Raw genomic sequence first — 17,096 nt, 5'->3', positions numbered from 1 at the left:
TTCTAATAATGGCGATCTGAGCTTTCACGAAGTCGAATAAATTCATGTCAACTCCCCCGGTACTGATGCTGAGTATATATACTTTGCATATAATTCTCTTCTATCGCTCGTGTAGCTCAACTATTCAGTTTTCAAACAAGCTTTCCTTGTGGACCATGATTCGACTCAACGATTAGGTCTCGGCATCAACGTCCTATTTTGTAACAGTGATATTACGGCTATATGTGTAAGCCTCTTCGTTGTAACTACATTCGGACCTAAAAGCACAGTGTCAATTACATAGACATGTACAAAAGGTGTATCAAGTCAATTGATACCCCGGTCTTATATACCTCCATCAACATCATGTTTGAGTGATCTTCGCATTGTGTGTAAAAGCGTGAAGCTGACTCCAGCGATACTGAGCGTTATGTTTTGATGGAGTTAAGTAGGGATTAGAGATTATCGTGCGAATATTCCGCGATGATATATCAATTTTAAATGCGATTTTCATTTCAAGGCCATCATCCGTCAGACTCGTCACATAATCGACATTATAGAAATACATCATGCACTCATAACCTCATGCCAACACCAATCTCATCTCAATCAAGTTTTTCCCTCTCCAATCTTCGGCGGCCTCCAATCAAACAAGTCAAAAGCCTCGGTGCTCCACGGCCCAACATCCTTATCCACGACCGGACTCGGCAAATTGCTCTCCGCCTCTGATACCGATGCATTCGTATCAACAGTGAGACTCCTCGCGCGCTGCAGCTTCTTCCTCGGATCCGTCTTCTTGATCAATGCCGCCAGACCACCAACTTTGGTCTTCGGTTCTACTTGTACCCCTTCACCTTCGGCGTCATCAGCAGGAGGTTTTGGCAGATTACGCTTCTCCCACTCCTCGCTTGTACTCGGGATCGGCGCATCGTTCTCGCTCCTTACGCGTCTGAAGGTGCGATTGGGAGATTTACCAGCAACGACGCTGTGTTCTTTGCCTACAGTAAGGCCCTTCGAAGTCTTCTTCGATTTCTGCAATAGTGCGGCGAGCTCAGTTGTGCTCATAAGCGGGCCCTTTTTGCCAGCTCGAAGGGGATGTGGAGGGAGGGCTACGCTCTCATTGCGGGGAGCTGAGATGACCTCTAGATCCGGATTTACTATTGTGGGGTGGGGCTCGTTGCGTTTGGGTTTCTTGCGGAAGCCACCTGTGGAGAGAGCGAGTTTCCGAGGTGATGTGGAGGAGGCCCTTGAAGTACTTTCAGAGACGTCGGTTCGTGCGAGAGATACCTCCCTGGAAGGTTGTTGAGGAGCTTCCAGTACGGGAGCTGCAAGCGGCGAGACTTTGCGAGCTGGTTGAGGTTTCAAGACGGTCGCTTTTTTTGGTTGAGTTTTTCGTGTTGCGCCTTTTGGCGAAAGTGACCTTGCTTGAGCAACCTCAGGGTCGGCAAGCATTAGAGGAGGCTTACGGACAACCGTATCTTTCTTTGCAAGTTTCTTCGTCGTAGTCTGCTTTGGCTTTGGTGTTTTTGAAACAGGTGGAGAAGGAGATCGCCAAGGCTCTGATGGTGGCGAAGGGACCATCAACTGCTGATCCAGAAGACCATGGACGACTTCTGGATCATCGAAAATATCCAGGGATCCATCTGCTGGCGACTCTGAGATCCTTGCCCTCTTTGAGACCTCACCTGTAGATGAGGTGAGGGCCTTTCGTTTGGTTCGAGGCAGTGCGTCGCCTGCAGCTGTGCTTCGTGAGCTTCGTGAACTGGCACTAGCTGACGAATCTTTATTTGGAATTCTCAGCACGCTCTCGGCCTTTTGCTTTCCAACTGATACCCGAGATTGGCTTCCAGCACTTTGTACCTGCTGTGGCAACGATTGACAGAGTAACATCCCACGCTTCACTCCAGCAGATAGGCGTAGGGACTTGGCTTTGGGGTTTCGAGGCGGAGCAGATGGGAGTGAATGTGCTGTTTGCGGTTTGTCTGTAGGCACTTGCTGTGCGTGTGGCATCTGTACCGGTGACTTCTGTGCAGACTGTACTGCGAAGTCGACATTGGTCAAGCGATTCGATGCACTGACTGGAGGCGAGGAAGCAGGTGCAGGTCGTTGGGGCGTCTTCATAGCTTTGACATGGGGCACCGGCACTTTTCCTCGAGGTATCCTTGGTGTTTGCACAGGTGGCTTCTCAGACACGATTTGGGTGACCGATGGTAGCGCTGGCATGACTGGAGACCTGGGCCTTGTTCTTACTAGTCCAGGAGACGTGCATGGAAGTGTTACATCTGATAAGATGGCAGAAAACTTATCCGACGAGGAGTCGAGAGTAATGACGGTGGCCCCATGTGGTATTGACTTGTCAGACACTCGAGCAGTCTTCGCGTCTGACGTCCTCGCCCATAGAGGCAGATTCTTCCTTGGTACAGGACTGTCATCTAGTGGAGGGCTAGAGACTCTGGAGGTTGCTGAATCCTGCGCCGTCTTCTGCCTCTTTGTTGCTCTCTCTGTCTCCCACTCGTTCGCCTTCTCCTTCTCCTTGCGAGCTTCATATGGCGACTCCATTGGCACGGATTTGCCGATGGGACCTTTTGAAGCGCCGAGCAATGTGTTTAAAGACTTGTGTTTCAATTGGGACCCTGATCGTACGGTTTTGCTAGGCGCCACGCTGGATGGGGGCTGGAATGGACGTGGTGGGGCAGTCGCATTCGGGCGCGCGGGCGAGTCTTTGGTCTTGTTCTCAAAAAGAGGTGTCAGGTCCGTCTGTGTAACTCCCATTGCCTCCGAGACCTCCACCATGATGCCCTTGTCAAGCGTGAGCTCATCGCCTTCGTGCAGCTCATTGCTCTCTTTGTAGTAGGTGTCTCCCAGAAAGTAGCGCGTCTGATCGTACACCATGACGCGATTGTTGAAAGTGTGGAACTTGAGGTAGCCATCCTGCCACCTCTTTTGCTTTCGTCTGAGGTCGTGCGTAAAAAGACATCGGAACTCTGCGACGGGTGCTGTATTCTGAGAGGCGGGGACGGCGGACGAGTGGGGCGTGCTTCGCAAAGGAGCAGTCATCGCGTGAATATTCGAATTCTGCGCGTCGCGCCGATGTCGGCAGACATCAAGGGCGAGACTGGCGTCGAGAGTGTTGGATGGGGTGGTGGAGGCGTCGTGGACATGACGGCGACGCGACTGCCTTTCCGCGAACACACGTGATGCGTCTAGCGTGCGGAGCTCCTTCCTTCACCGGTCAGGGCGGCCAGGCTCCCAGAAGAGGAGAGGCCGCGGTCAATCCCGGTATCATGACCACAGACTATGGCACGTCTGTGTGTTGTTGGGACGCTTCACCAGGCTGACCTTCTGTTGTCTCATCAATTGCACCACATTGCCAGCTGGGCTGTGAAACGCGGGGCCGCCTATCCAGCACCCTGGTCCACGACCCTTTGACTCTACGCCAAAGAGCACAGCCACTTGTTAGTTCGCGTCGCTGGCCAAACATCCTCACGTTGAACAATACTTCCCTCTGAACCCCCAACTCTTCACCCAGCCGTAACTCCCGTCGCCGTCCAAGATGCAGCGTGTGCAGAGATCCATCGGGCGTTTCCTGCCCAGGCAGCCTAATGAAGCCGACATTGAAGCCATGCTGCGCGATTTTAACGACTCAGAAACGATGCTGGAAAAGGTGCGTTTGTTTTCCGCTGCATAGATGTGGCATGTTGAGAAGGTCCGAACAGGCGGGGTTGCGTCTTGTTCAACAAACTCCCCTGTCCCTGCGCAATCTCACCGAGAGCCATGTTTGATCTCATTTGCACATACTCTGCCGAAACAGAGTCAGTACTGTCATGTCGAACGGATAACTGATCAGCGCCCAGCTCGAAACTTGCGCAAAGCAATGGCGTGACGCGTGGACCAACATCCTCAACCACCAGCTGGCCACTGTCGAGCACCTGCACACCATCTTCAAGCCATTGGGCGATGAGAAAGGCGGACACAGCTCGCATGTCGCAGCCGACACCCCTCAGGCAACCTTGGAGCGTGTTTCGGCGCTCCAGGAGGCCTTTGCTGAGCTCAAGACGGACATGCTGGAGGAAGTCAAGGACATCGAACGGAAGCTGATCGTACCCGCCAAGCTGGCCAAAGACTCGCTGAGACCCATCAAGAAGTCTATGAAGAAGCGCGACGACGCAAAGGTACGACACATGTCACCTCCCACTCCTGACGTTGTTGACCCCGTGTCTTGCAGATTGATTACGAGCGCTACAAGAGTCGCTGCGAAGCTCTCCAGAAGAAGACGACGCGCTCAGAGCGAGAGAATGTTGCCTTGCACAAGCATGAAGCTGATCTTGAACGTTCTGCAGAAGCATACCATCAGGCAGACGAAAGCCTCCGGGTCTCGCTGCCCCCGTTAAACACCGCGACCTTCTCCCTCCTGCCTCACCTCCTCGCGAACCAGATTATCCTACAGAACAATCTCATCGGAAACCTGTACACGGTGCTACATCAGTACTCTCACGAGCAGGGATACCCAGACCCGCCACCTGAGCCGGAAGAAGTCATTCCCCTCTGGGAATCTAGCTTCACCTCCTTGCGCATGGAGATGGAATCCGAGTTCTCCCTGCTCAAGCAGGGCAAAGCAATCCACCAGCCTATGAGGTTGCCAGACAAGGGAGACACGGTGACCGGTCTTGGATTACGCAACAAGGTCATACCTGGTCGACGAGTGAGTAGTAGCGACAGCATTCCCGTTGCCGGGAGGTTTTCAAGGCCATCAACAAACCTGGCTCCACCATCCGAGAACGGCCCTCCTGTAAGCCTGTCTAGCAAGCCTTCAATTAACTCCCTCAATGGTACCAAACCAAGGATTGGGGCTGGCTCTTCGATGTTGAGTCCTTCATCCGGCGCAGATCAATATGGCCGCCGCCCCTCCTATGGGTCATCGTATTCGAATGGCGGTACAAACGGGCATGGTGACTACTTTGGCAAGGTCCCTTCAAACACCTCGCTCGGTTCTACTCCTGGCACGTCGCCCAATCCAGCAGCAGGCAAGAAGAAGCCCCCACCTCCGCCCCCAAAGAAGATCGGATCGTTCCAGTCCGAGTATGTCACAGCTATGTACGACTTTGACAGCCACACTCCAGGAGATCTGTCGTTTAGGGAAGGCGATCGCATCCGCGTGGTCAAAAAGACGGAGAGCTCGCAAGATTGGTGGCAGGGAGAAGTTGGGGGAGTGAAAGGAAGCTTTCCTGCGAATTATTGCAAGTAATGACCGTCATCGTAAACCAAAATCGAGTTGCAGGCTCGAACAACACTCAAAATTGTATCGGCAAGAATCGTACCAGGCACCAATGCTCATATGTGGCTTGGGTGGCTTTGCAAGCTCGCAAGGTATAAATAGCAATCGCATTCTATTCGTCTGATCGATGCTCAGCCCCCACAATCGCTCGGCTCCTGCAGCGGTAGGCGGGCGCAACCTGCATCATGGAGTACACGGGAGTGTCAGCCTTGTGCCACTGGTCGCATAGCCTCACCACATAAACCATATATGCTTCCTCGTACTCCCATGTCCGCACACGACCTAACCGCTGACATTGATTTTGCACGAAAAGATGGCTGACGAGAAAATCCCCGAGATGGTATGTTATCGAACATGTGCATGCACGCAAGGCGATATCACATTCAAAGAAGATGGCAGCCTACTAAGTCCACCCCAGCACCTCCACCACCTCAACCCACCATTCTCACCCCGTCCAATTCCCCCGGAACCTCCAACTCTCCCTTCCTCCTCATCTCCCACCTCTCCCGCCCCACATGTTGCCCTCGACACGGCGACGTCGCTCCCACTTTCCCCGCTGGCCTCCCTTCCCACCATCGCAGGTAAAGGAAACGCCTGCTACCTCGCCAATTCGGATATCCCCCAGTTCCTCGCCTCAGACCTCGATCTCTCGCGCCTAAACAGAATCCACTCGCATCTCTGGATGGCTGGACGACCTATGCGCGCGCGTCCTCTCCACCGCTACCGCATGCTGGGCTACGAAGTACTGGGCACAATGCAAATGGATCTGCATTTGCTCAAGTTCTCAAATGAGATCCTAATCAAGCCGTTGCCAGAATGGATGGTTAGCTACGAGTTCTGGGCGCAGTACTTATGCCACGACGGAGCGGGCGACCTGCACAAAAGCGCCTGTGGTTGGCTGCTGAGCTACATCTGGCTTATCACTACGCCGCTGGACCTCAAATTTGCGCACGAGCACAGTCTGCTCCCAAGTTTCGTCACGTGGATGTGGTGGAAAGAGTTTGTCGCGGATTTTGTGTGCCATGTGGATGTCAATGCGCTGGATCAGGTGAACATGCGGTACCAATTTGGCGACTTGCGTCTCGGGCGCATCAATTCGATTTACCGGTTTAGATTCTGTTTCACGCATTTTGTGCGCGGATATCTCTACGGGTATAATCGCTACGTGGTGTTTTTCGAGCGGAATTTTAGCTGGATCTTGGTTGTTTTTGTGTTTTTCAGCCTGGTGTTGAGCGCTATGCAGGTCGGTGCTGGGCTGGATGAGCTCAAGACCAACCATGCATTTCTGCAGGGGTCGTATGTGTTTGTGGTGTTCAGTATGATGAGCGTTGTGGCTGTTTTGGCAGTTGTGTGCGTGTTCTTTGTAGTAATATTTCTGTTTAACATGGCGGCTGCGATTGGGCATGCGAAGAGCGAGCAAAAGAAGAGGAAAAAGATGGCGGAGGGGAGAAGCCAGGGGAAGGAAGTGTGAACAAACATGAAAATATGCGAGTGGGTGAGTTAACCTTTTTCTTAAAAACAAGAAAGATAAATGAAAAATGATAAAAGAATCAGAGGGCTAAAAGCATCTTACAACTCCTGTCTCCCGCCCTCTTTCTCTTGCACCTTCAATCCCTCAACACTAAACTCGACCTCGCGCTCTCCTGTCTTCTTGTAGTCCACCTTCCCAATTACCGCCCCATCCCGCGGTTCATTCGCATATTCCTCCAGTCCTGCAAACGCGCCCTCGCACTCCCCTTTCCCATTGACCCACAGCGGCAGAAGCGGGTAAATGGCTCCCGGTGCAAAGAAAACTACATCATCATGCACGCTGAAGTGGCGTTGCGTGCTTGAAGTCTGCAGCCAGCGGTGCATTTTCGTGGGGAGAGACGCGAGTGGCATTTTAAGGAGTTCGCGGTCGTTTCCGTGCGCATCGTAACCAGCCCAGGAGCCGGGGTAGCTTCGATATATTAATAACTGTTTCATTCAAAGAACGCGAGCAGCTCGCACAGAGGCGAAGGAACAGAAAAAATGATGAAGAAGACTTGGATATACAACATAGCATAGTGGAGAATTCGAAGGAAGGGAAGCGTAGATGGAGACTCACAGCTGTTGACTATAAAACATTTTCAAATTCGCAGTGTAGTCTTCCAGTGCAGGATACATCTCTCCTAGTTTATAAATCGACGCCTTGTAAGTTGATTTTGTGTGGCAAGACTGCTCATATGGTGCCAGATCGTCCGACGTCCATGATGCGGTCCAAAGTTGGCCGACGGGTGTGGGATCCTCGGATGCGGACTCGGATGCAGATGCAGAGACGGATGCAGCCAGGAAGGCTGGGGAGATGAGCGTGAGGAGTTTCATGGTCGTCGGTTTTGTGATGTGAGTTCAACTTTCTTTGTTGTTGTGAAGGGTGGAAGTAAAGTGAGGTTGAATTTCAACGAGAAAGATGTTGGGCGAAAAATAGAATTTGAAAACTATCGTCTAAACGTTACTTGTGCATATAATTATACTTTCCCGATCTCGCATGATAATCCTGTTATTGCGTTCTGTCCTCTTCTCAAGTATGTTTGTCTGCGACGTGTGGGTCGCGATGATCTTCCGGATTTCCATATTAGCCGCAAGGGTAGGTCATATACACCACGCGACTACGATAGATTAAATGGACAGATCTCAGCAACCGCATATTTGAAACGAGCCGCAAAGTTTGCAAACTAATACAACAGTGGGAATTGTGGGCTGTGAGGTGATGCGAGACGTTAAAGACCAAACGTCATGTGTACTACTTCCGCCAATAAGTCTGCACAAACTCATGCGCCCAATCAATAACACCCGCCTTCCAATCTCCCATGCTCTCTTCAATCAACCTCTCAAACTCCCGCCCTGCCTCATTCTCCCCTTTCCCTAACCACATTCTTTCCTGCACCTTCCTCACGCTGCCCTCCCGCTCAACCTTGATGTCTGGAATATTCGCACCCTGCATGAGCGCAAACAAATTTAGCAGCAAGTTGCTACTTTTCCTAAGTGTGCTCCACGCCGTGAACGAATATTCTTTGAAAACGAGGTAATTTGCATGTGTAGCGCCGCCCATACCTTCAATCATCTCACGGCAAAGTTTCATCTGCGGGGCGAATGGTTTGGGGTCGCGACCAAGAATATAGCCAAAGTCGACGTGGAAGAAACGGCCATCGGGCGCTAGAAGGAGGTTGTCGAGATGGCGATCACCAACACCCAGGAGGTAGGTTATCACACAGTAACCGGCGCATGACTTGATGTATGTGTCCATTGCCTCTTTGCGAACGCCTAGCGGGGCGGCGTCATCTGGATTGTTTGCGCGCAAGTAGGCCAGGAGCGAACCTTTGTGCTTTTGACATGCTGCGGCGATGCTCATTGAGGGGACGAACTGGAAGGCCCCTGCTGATGTGCTGGTGGCGAGGATGCGGTATGGCGTTAGTTTCAAATCGAGGTTTTCTTTTCGGAGTAGTCGGTCCATGAGTGTGATGATTTGAATGACGAGCTGATCTTGTCGCAAGTCATCACCAGTCTTGAAGATTATGGGATATTTCGTGTCGGATGAGGTACGGAAGCTGAGGACCATCGGCAGTAAAGATGACTTTAGGACGTTGCAGTCATCGGTGTAGATTCCTGTGATATACACCGAGGGATCAAGTGGTAACGGTAGAGGTTCGAAATTTGTGAGTTCGTTCTTGGGGTCTGCTAATGCCTTCTTCAGGCGTGCGAGTTTTGTTGCTCGATCGCCGCCACCGAAACGCACATCTTTTGAGATCTTTGCGAGAATGGTGAGTAGTTCGCCTTGTCGACGAAAGGTGTTGCGTATTTCGATGCCTTCGGGCGTTGTTTCGAGCTCGACCATGAAATCATACTCGACCTTTGCGAAGAGATCGCGATGTTCAGGTTCCTGATCGCTGCTGGTATCGCTAATCTCAACCATCAAATACCAATGGAAGAAGTTGCCAAGCGTGAAGCTGTTCGCGGCACGAGTGACTAGGAAGCGTGCTAGAGACGAGTCGTCGCCTTCCCCAGGAGCTTCGTACTTCAAAGCTTGCACAAGCTGAAGGAGGTAGAGTTGCAGCTCTTCATCGTCGGCTTTCTTAAGGCGTTCGACGGCGTAGCTCCGAACGACAGGGTGGTCAAAGTGAGGTCCGAGCAGTTCGAGAGCATCGTCAACATCGATTTCTGCCCATTTGTCGAGCAAAGGAGCTGCCTGTCGTGCTTCCCTGGGGTTCTTCCAGTTTACACACTTGACAAACTTGGTCAGTGCTCGTTTGTCTCGCAGGAGAAAGTATCTGAACTTCCAGATATCGTCTCTTTCGTGTGAGGTGATCTCTTCTAGTGGACCTTTGGCCATGAGCAAATTCAACTTGTCTCGTACATGCACATTGGGCTTTCTGTCCCGGTCTAGCGAGTCGGTCTGTTGACTGCGCATCAACTCGCGATGCTTGTCTTCAGCTGGGTTAACTCTTCTTCCAATCTCGGGATCGTAGACTTTGATAAGCCGTCCTGCATCTGCATCGCCATAACCAATGCCATCGATGTCGATACCAGGTCCAAACGACACTTCGGGAGGTGGACGTAGCCTGATGTCTGACTCTGTGGGCAGTCTCAAGTCTGAGACAGGAGGCGGTGAGTACTCGACATCGGTGAAGACAATTGCGTGATCAAAGCGCGGAAGCTCGATGTCGAGGTAGAACAGTTCTGGATCACCCCCCTCGACAGAGCCACCGTTTGTCACGTTGTTCTCGCTTTGCCGGCTAAGAGCAGCTGCCTCTGCCTTGAGGGCTTCGTTCCGTATCTTCATCATCTTTTTGAAGACGAGCCCATCGAGCCAGTGGTTCGATGGCAGATCGCCCATCTCTTGCTTCTTCAGCAGTTCTTCGAGCCTCTGCATCTCAGCGATTTGCTCATCTACTGTGTCTTCGACTGTGACGTTCTTCCTGCTCTTGCGCGCTGGCGGTATGACCCATGGCGTGGTGGTGTTGGACAGTCCATCTGCTGCTTTGAAACGATGTAGCCTGCACCGCTGCCTCCCCATGTGCAGTGTGTTGTCCTTGTCAAACAATGGTATCGTGGTACCCCCGAAAGGCACAGCATGGAGATTCGAGTCTTTGTCCTCCAAGGGTGACAGGTCCCACACGGTGACGGCTAGTTGAGCAGACACGGGGAGGTTGGCGTACGTGGCAGGCAACTGTAGCCACTCGTTCCATATTCGCGCATTCTTGAACGCTTTGTACGCTGTCTGGACGGGGACGGTGAGGGGCTTGCTGTCGGCCCATATCTGCGCGGTGACATATAGCTCAAAGTGCGGGCTGTTGCCTTGACGTCAGCCATGGATTTGTCACTCGCTCGGCGCACCGTCACTGACTTGATGTTGGATGCTCGATGTCTCAAATCCGGACGCTTCAACAGTACCGAGTACGGTACAGGCTTCTGGTTGCCATCAAGGCGGTCTCTATGCGACGTCTCAGTAGGGGCCAAGCACACACAGCAGGAACGCTCACATGCGGACGTGCACCGACAGCTCGGTCAGGTCGAGCGACGTCGCGAAGTTGAAGGCTTCCATCGTGAGCGATGAGGGAGCTGTTTGCTACCGCATGCCATAAGCGCGCGTCATCTAGGTATAAGGCTATGGTCTCCAGCGCAGCTCGTCCCAGGCCCGCGGCGTACTGTGGGGTCACCAGCAAGCGCATGCACCGTGAGACATCAGGCGGGACGAGAGGGGGTGACGTGCACGCCGAGCAAGCAGGGATACGCGCGAGAGCGTTGGCACGTGTTGTGGTGATTGCTGACGCCCAGTCGCACTTTCCAGGGCGAAATCGCGCTAGCGACGCCCTCTCCATGGGAGCAGCCGCGACGCAGGAACAGGCACCCCCTCACGTCGCCATCTCTGCCTTCACTTGCGTCGACAAACAAACATGGCGCGTCTCAACACACACCTCTCTGCCACCCCACAACAGAGTCGCGCGACCACAGCCGACACTCTTTATCGCGACCCCTCCGTTGCGCCACGGAATGCCAGAAATGCGCGCCCCTCGACCTACTCTGTCATAAGCCCGTCGCAGTCCATGGCGTCGGACAAAGAAAACGAAATGCCTGAAACGCGTGAAAACACGCCCCGCCCAAGCAAAGCCAGGGGCCTGAGAGGCGCGTCTGTACGCATGCCTACGCCAGATTCTGGGTCGACTGCAGGAGGGAGCGGCAACAAGAGGCGACGAACGGGGACCTACAGCATGGGCGGCCCCCAGGTCTACGAAGATGAAGAGGAGGAGCTAGAAGAGGAGGAGGACGAAGATGAAGAAGTGGACGATGACGACACAACCGGGCAGGTCGAGAACGATGAGAGCGAGCACCAAAAGCACTACGACCCCAACCAGCCTCCTGAGCAGGCCCGTCGAGTGCGCGCGCATTTGCGCGACAATCATCGCACTCTTGAGGGTATGTTCTGTCACTGTGGGGTATCAGCACGCAAACAGCGCTCATAGACACAGAAAACCGCGATGACATGATTGGGAACAACAGCCATCTACACGACCTCCTCCTCAAGCAGAACAGCATCTTTGGCAAGGTCCGACAGACCATCGACGCTGCGGCAGATTCCCGTTTTCTGGTACACGCCAGCGATTTGGCTACAAAGAAGCTAGACAACAGTCTGCATGGGAGCAGCGGTGTCAGCATTGATCTGGACAAGTTTGTATCAAAGTGCATTCACTTTATGAAGACTGGCGGAAACATCGAGGACGCACCGGTAGTGGCAGACGACGACGAAGAAGACGACACTGGCGATGGCCTCGATTGGGCCTTGTTCGGTCGACAAGCATGCTTTCCATTCAACAGGCGACCGCCAACATCGGGCTTTCTCCTCGGCCCTCTGTCTGTTCAGAAGCGCGTCAGGACCACCCAACGAAAGGCAAGGTCACAGCGTCAGCCCTTGGCACCAGAAACACGGCCACAGGAGATCAGGGAAGCCGACCTCCAGGAGTCTGAGAACTCAAACTTGTCCCACCTCGTCAAAGGCATCAAGTCCCATCTCGAACGCCACATTGAGCGCGCACAGGAGGGAGTCGAACAGGAGCTGTCGCAAATTGGAGAAGACGATGTGGGTGAAGAGGACCAACGCGCAGCCTGTCGACGTTTCCGAGTGGATCCAGCACCAACCGGAGAACTAGCTGTCGGACTTCTCGACTTTGCAATCAATCCGCGTGATTTCGGACAGACAGTGGAAAATCTTTTCTACATCAGTTTTCTGGTTCGAGAAGGCAACGCCATGATCATGAAAGATGACGATGGCCTGCCTCTACTCAGTGAGTTTACCCCCGTATACATCTGTTTCTCTCGCTGACTTGTGAACAGTGCCTGGAGTACCACACGGTGTGTCTGAGCAGCGAGAAAAGAATGTTCAGAAGAACCAGGCCGTCTTCAGTATAAACTACGCCAACTGGCAGATGTTTATCGACGCTTTCGACATCAAAGAACCGCTTATTCCGCATCGCGAGAACGAAGATGTGAATGCTGGGCCGAGCGGCTGGTACGGCTAAGCCTATTACATGTTGTTACCTCGTACAGAGGCATGTTACAATATCTCCACGCTTCCCTGATATTCCTCCTCTTCGTTTTGCAAACATGGTTGTACAGTTCAGGTTGGTTGGTATAGCTGGGTAAAATCTTTGCGGCGCAGCAAATGTTCTGTTTTTTGGTCGGAGTGTGCGTCTTCGACCCGTAGTTCCTCCATAAGCCTTTGATACCCCAGGTCTTCTCTTGATTTCTTTTATCGGTTTGGCTTTAGCACATCTAGAGGGATATGTGTGCGGTGTGTCTTTTGCGAATAACATATTGCGTGTTTCATGCGTCTTGCGATATCGTTGTGCGAAAGGTCTCAATACCTTGATGTCAACGATTCTGCAAAGCAACAGATGTACGCTACAACCTTCGCCCATGACCGTTGGAGCGGTTTGTAACCGGTGTTCAGGTTTGTTGACGAGTCAACAATGATGATGACAAGAGTACACCACTATCAGACGGTTAAATCAAGTATTTTGCGTGCATTCGTGATATTGTATAAAACGTGACCGAGCTAGACCAGACCGAGCCTAGTTTTGGAATTGCACTCTGTTAGTTCCATGTCCCCTGTCTACTTTTGCACACTTCCTCTACACATCACAAGTTGAGATGTGAGTTGTATAAATACCTACCACTACACTTACCCTGATTAGCAGGTCTGGTCACCGATCGGAGAACACAACTTACTTCGCCCTGCCTGACTCAATAGGAATATGACAATAGCACTCGGCAATCCACCCACAAAGCAAACTATACGTTCCATTGCACAGCTTGAATAGTATTATCAGCATCAAGCGTGTTATACCCATTCACGTTATTTACATGATTCAATATGACCAAAGATTGGGATATAGTGCAGGCTGAGATCAAGGAGCTGTCCTTCAACCAGAAGAAACCCCTAGAAGAAGTCAAGGAGTTGATGGAGAATAAGTACAACTTTAAGGCTTCGTAAGTCACTTCTCATACGAGTGCTGTGTACTCACTAATGCTCGAACAGTACAAGAGCATATCGTATGAAGTTGAAAGAGTGGGGGCTCAGGAGACATCGACATTCTAAGATAGCAAGTAACCGCAGTGAAACGAGAAGACATTGTCTTTCCGGCAGCAAGGAAAATGAGCAGCGTGAAAGGGAGTCAATTTCGATGTTTGAGTTTATGCCTATGGAGACTATGTTCACGGCTCCTGCTACCGAACGTACGCATACAGCCACAACGAGCGCATCAAACCTCGAGCCAGTATCTGAGAGCCTGCTGGAACAGCCGTCGAATCATCCTTCGCCTGATGATCAAGCGGTGGAGTCGGATGTCGTCATGGAGATGCTAGGTGCTGTTCTAGATAAAGATTCGCACGGACTTGAGAAACTCGTTGCTGAGAACATGGACCATGTTAACAACCCCATTGGATTACCCTTCGAGACACCCAGCAGTCGCTTTCATGGTCATCCAGCAATGAATGGCATATTGATTCTTCAACACCCAGGACAAACGCTCTTTGATATTGCATGCGGATTGCCATGCGGACCCATTGTCTGGGTGCTGATATCGCATGGTGCAACAGGATCAAGACATCCCTTGGGAACAGACCTGGCACTACACAACGCTATCAAAAACGGAAGATCGCATACCGTCCAAGCGCTACTCGTTCCCGGTCGATCAAATGTCAATGGGCTCCCTAGTACCACGTGGAAGCCTCTCCTACAAGCCGTGTTTTGGGCGGTACCGGGTGTCGTTCGTATCTTGCTCGCTAAAGGAGCAGATGTCAACATCGTGGGGCCTTCCCCTGATAGCACGGGTAAGTATACTGCGTTGCAGTTGTGCTTGCGGCATCGAGCGATGCAATACACAAACACGGTTGTGAAAGCACAATGCGATGAGATCCTGAAGATGTTATTGGATGCTGGAGCAAGCATTTCCGCATTAGATGATGCATTCACGCCTTTCCAAATGTTCGTCAAACCGTGGCAGGAGATACCATATTGGGCTATAGAAACAAGCTCGATCGAATTGGACTGTCTACGTATATTTGTCCAGAAAGGCGCGAATCTGGAGTCGCCTTTCTCGAATTATCCATGCAGATCTGCCTCAAGGGATACATTCGTGCATCAAGCACTCTGGCATTCGACACCAAACATCGCCCGACTTGTTGTTGATAGCATCCCGCAAGACCCTGGAACCAATGGCGCTTGTCTACTTCACGACGTGCTTGGATCTTGCCCAGACGCCCAACGACATCCCGCTGATATGTTGCGAGACGTCAATCAGCTCATTCAACGGGGCGTTGATCTGAATTCAGTGCATGGTGACGGGAGAACGCCGCTGATGAGATGCATCGAACAGTGTTCGGCTGCTGATATAGTCCCTTGTTTGCAAACCTTGCTAGACGGTGGAGCAGATCCAGAGCTCGAGGGCCTGACTGGTACCCAGCCATTTATTATTGCAGCTCGCAAACTAGAAGGGTCGTTGCTTTCAGAGGTCATAGAGCTCCTAGTTGCGTACATTTGTGGAAATCACATCGAAATCATAGACGGCATCTCGTATGAATGGAGTCAAAGCCACTTTCCCATATCGAAAGACCAAAATTACGCACAAGTAGTAGCGTGTACCCAGGAACGCGGGAAGTTCATGACAAACATGCAAAATATGGTGCCGGAAGACATTCAACATTCCTTCCGACGAGCGTACTTTGCGATAGTTAGCGACAATTTCCTAAGAACCATGACGAAACTTGCTACATCGAGGAGACTCGACCTCTCGGAGATCAGCGAAATCACCAAAGTCATCTCGATGCGGAATACTTTTGATCTCCTAGAGCACAAATTCGACTACCAGCTTGCCATGTCATTCTTAGATCCGAGTCCAACGGCCAACAGTAGTGCTACGCTACGGGATATGTTACCAAATACTACCTCATCATCTTCTGGGGACATCTCCAACAACGCAGTCGTCGCACACGCACCATTTCAACTCAATATCAATATCTCGACCTCTACACACGGCATGTGCAACAGTCAACGAAGAATGGACTCGGATGAAGACGATTTCTTCGTTCCATCTACAACGCAGATTCGATGGCATGATCCTTGTGCCAAACCGAAAAAAGGTGATCTTCAAAAAGTGATCGCTGCTGTATTGCAGTTCAAGTGCGGAGTCTGTGCGGACGGAACACTGCTGACAAAGAAAGAGTTGGAGAAACATGGCGTCGAGCACACGCATAGTGAGAGTTGTTTAGACATGAGATGTCGGAGACGATTTTGCGTTAAGGGGGTTTGGATGGATGATCTTATGATGTTGACCTGATGTCAATGCAGATTGTTGAATATCCACAAACAAAGGAGTGAGGCCTGAGTAGCATATCATGATAACATGTTGCTCCATAGACGAGTTTATTCCTGCTTCCAACTGAGTTCCAATTTGAAGTAATGTTTGTCATTGTGCTTTTCCGGCTCGATTATGGGAGTGTGTACGTTGCCGGGAACCATGATCACAGACGAGGATTGCCAATCACGTGATATACATAAGAGGATCGAGAATGACGTATGCCACGTGATTGAGAATATTGTAACAACGAAGAAAGTATCATTTCCACCATTCCATTTGGGCGTACGGTAGACGGTCGTTGATTCTAAGGCAGGTAGGTATCTCAAGCCGTCGGCGGCGTTTCCCTTCCAGGCTGTCATCGATATGGTACTCTTAATCCTTGGTCGCGAAGGAGGAAAAGTCATCACGGAAACCCTTACACTAAACCTTCTTCTGTGCAAGACTTGCCTTGTACTAACACCTCCTCTATGCCCGTCTCAACCGTTATGTGTATAGTTAGCTTCTCGAATTACACCAAATTACTACACCTATGGTGCTTCATGGTCTACGCACAAACGCAACACAAGAACGGAAAATTGCTACGGCTGTGAACGCGTTGTTACAGCAATCGATCTGTATAACACGGACCGTTGTTGGACATATTATTCAAGCACATGGTCCGAATGGGGTGCATTATGCCTCTCGAAAAGTATGAACGGGTGGGAACAATGTAAGAAGATGTTTCAAGCCGTCCCCAATAGGAAGCACAGATGACACAATCCACTACGATTTTGGTGATGGGTTGAGCCTGGCTACTAGTGAAGTTCACCAATCAACTCATTTCATTTATGACACGCTGGTCAATGATGTGCTAAGTGTACTGTATGGGACCGTTAGCGTGAGCTCAAGCATGGATCTGGAGCGGAAGTAGTCCTCGAGCGCGATGGATGCGATACAACACGTGAGTGTATATAGATTGCCAAACTCATAAC

The 17,096-nt window shown here is 51.3% G+C and overlaps 7 protein-coding genes across 7 annotated transcripts; 4 read left to right on the top strand and 3 right to left on the bottom strand.

The window, feature by feature from the left end:
- Positions 1–427: 427 nt before the first annotated feature.
- On the bottom strand, positions 428–3,276 carry P153DRAFT_369612 (uncharacterized protein). The gene has a single exon (XM_033668818.1). The coding sequence runs from the start codon at positions 3,034–3,036 to the stop codon at positions 589–591; it is 2,448 nt and encodes an 815-aa protein (XP_033520667.1). The 5' UTR covers positions 3,037–3,276; the 3' UTR covers positions 428–588.
- Positions 3,127–5,396, top strand: P153DRAFT_89275 (uncharacterized protein). The gene is made up of 3 exons (XM_033673467.1): positions 3,127–3,643; positions 3,834–4,151; positions 4,205–5,396. The coding sequence occupies exons 1-3, from the start codon at positions 3,533–3,535 to the stop codon at positions 5,222–5,224; spliced, it is 1,449 nt and encodes a 482-aa protein (XP_033520666.1). The 5' UTR covers positions 3,127–3,532; the 3' UTR covers positions 5,225–5,396.
- Positions 5,397–5,567: 171 nt separating this feature from the next.
- On the top strand, positions 5,568–6,725 carry P153DRAFT_378460 (uncharacterized protein; the record flags this gene model as incomplete). Its single annotated transcript, XM_033669796.1, has 2 exons — positions 5,568–5,594; positions 5,673–6,725. The coding sequence occupies 2 exons, from the start codon at positions 5,568–5,570 to the stop codon at positions 6,723–6,725; spliced, it is 1,080 nt and encodes a 359-aa protein (XP_033520665.1).
- A 98-nt stretch (positions 6,726–6,823) lies between these two features.
- Positions 6,824–7,597, bottom strand: P153DRAFT_298418 (uncharacterized protein; the record flags this gene model as incomplete). The annotated part of the gene is made up of 2 exons (XM_033664211.1): positions 6,824–7,193; positions 7,341–7,597. 2 exons carry the CDS (start codon positions 7,595–7,597, stop codon positions 6,824–6,826), a joined length of 627 nt encoding a protein of 208 aa, XP_033520664.1.
- Positions 7,598–8,015: 418 nt separating this feature from the next.
- On the bottom strand, positions 8,016–10,814 carry P153DRAFT_298471 (phosphatidylinositol 3-kinase; the record flags this gene model as incomplete). The annotated part of the gene is made up of 3 exons (XM_033664213.1): positions 8,016–10,560; positions 10,617–10,703; positions 10,753–10,814. 3 exons carry the CDS (start codon positions 10,812–10,814, stop codon positions 8,016–8,018), a joined length of 2,694 nt encoding a protein of 897 aa, XP_033520663.1.
- A 285-nt stretch (positions 10,815–11,099) lies between these two features.
- P153DRAFT_369609 (Nse4-domain-containing protein) lies at positions 11,100–13,265 on the top strand. The gene is made up of 3 exons (XM_033668817.1): positions 11,100–11,686; positions 11,740–12,552; positions 12,602–13,265. The coding sequence occupies exons 1-3, from the start codon at positions 11,167–11,169 to the stop codon at positions 12,784–12,786; spliced, it is 1,518 nt and encodes a 505-aa protein (XP_033520662.1). The 5' UTR covers positions 11,100–11,166; the 3' UTR covers positions 12,787–13,265.
- Positions 13,266–13,406: 141 nt separating this feature from the next.
- P153DRAFT_347369 (ankyrin) lies at positions 13,407–16,191 on the top strand. The gene is made up of 2 exons (XM_033666169.1): positions 13,407–13,756; positions 13,806–16,191. Exons 1-2 carry the CDS (start codon positions 13,641–13,643, stop codon positions 16,102–16,104), a joined length of 2,415 nt encoding a protein of 804 aa, XP_033520661.1. The 5' UTR covers positions 13,407–13,640; the 3' UTR covers positions 16,105–16,191.
- Positions 16,192–17,096: the final 905 nt, after the last annotated feature.

The sequence above is a fragment of the Dothidotthia symphoricarpi genome (genome assembly GCF_010015815.1).
Source record: "Dothidotthia symphoricarpi CBS 119687 unplaced genomic scaffold P153scaffold_18, whole genome shotgun sequence".
NCBI classification, from domain to species: domain Eukaryota; kingdom Fungi; phylum Ascomycota; class Dothideomycetes; order Pleosporales; family Dothidotthiaceae; genus Dothidotthia; species Dothidotthia symphoricarpi.
This window is presented reverse-complemented; position numbering and strand designations above follow the sequence as displayed.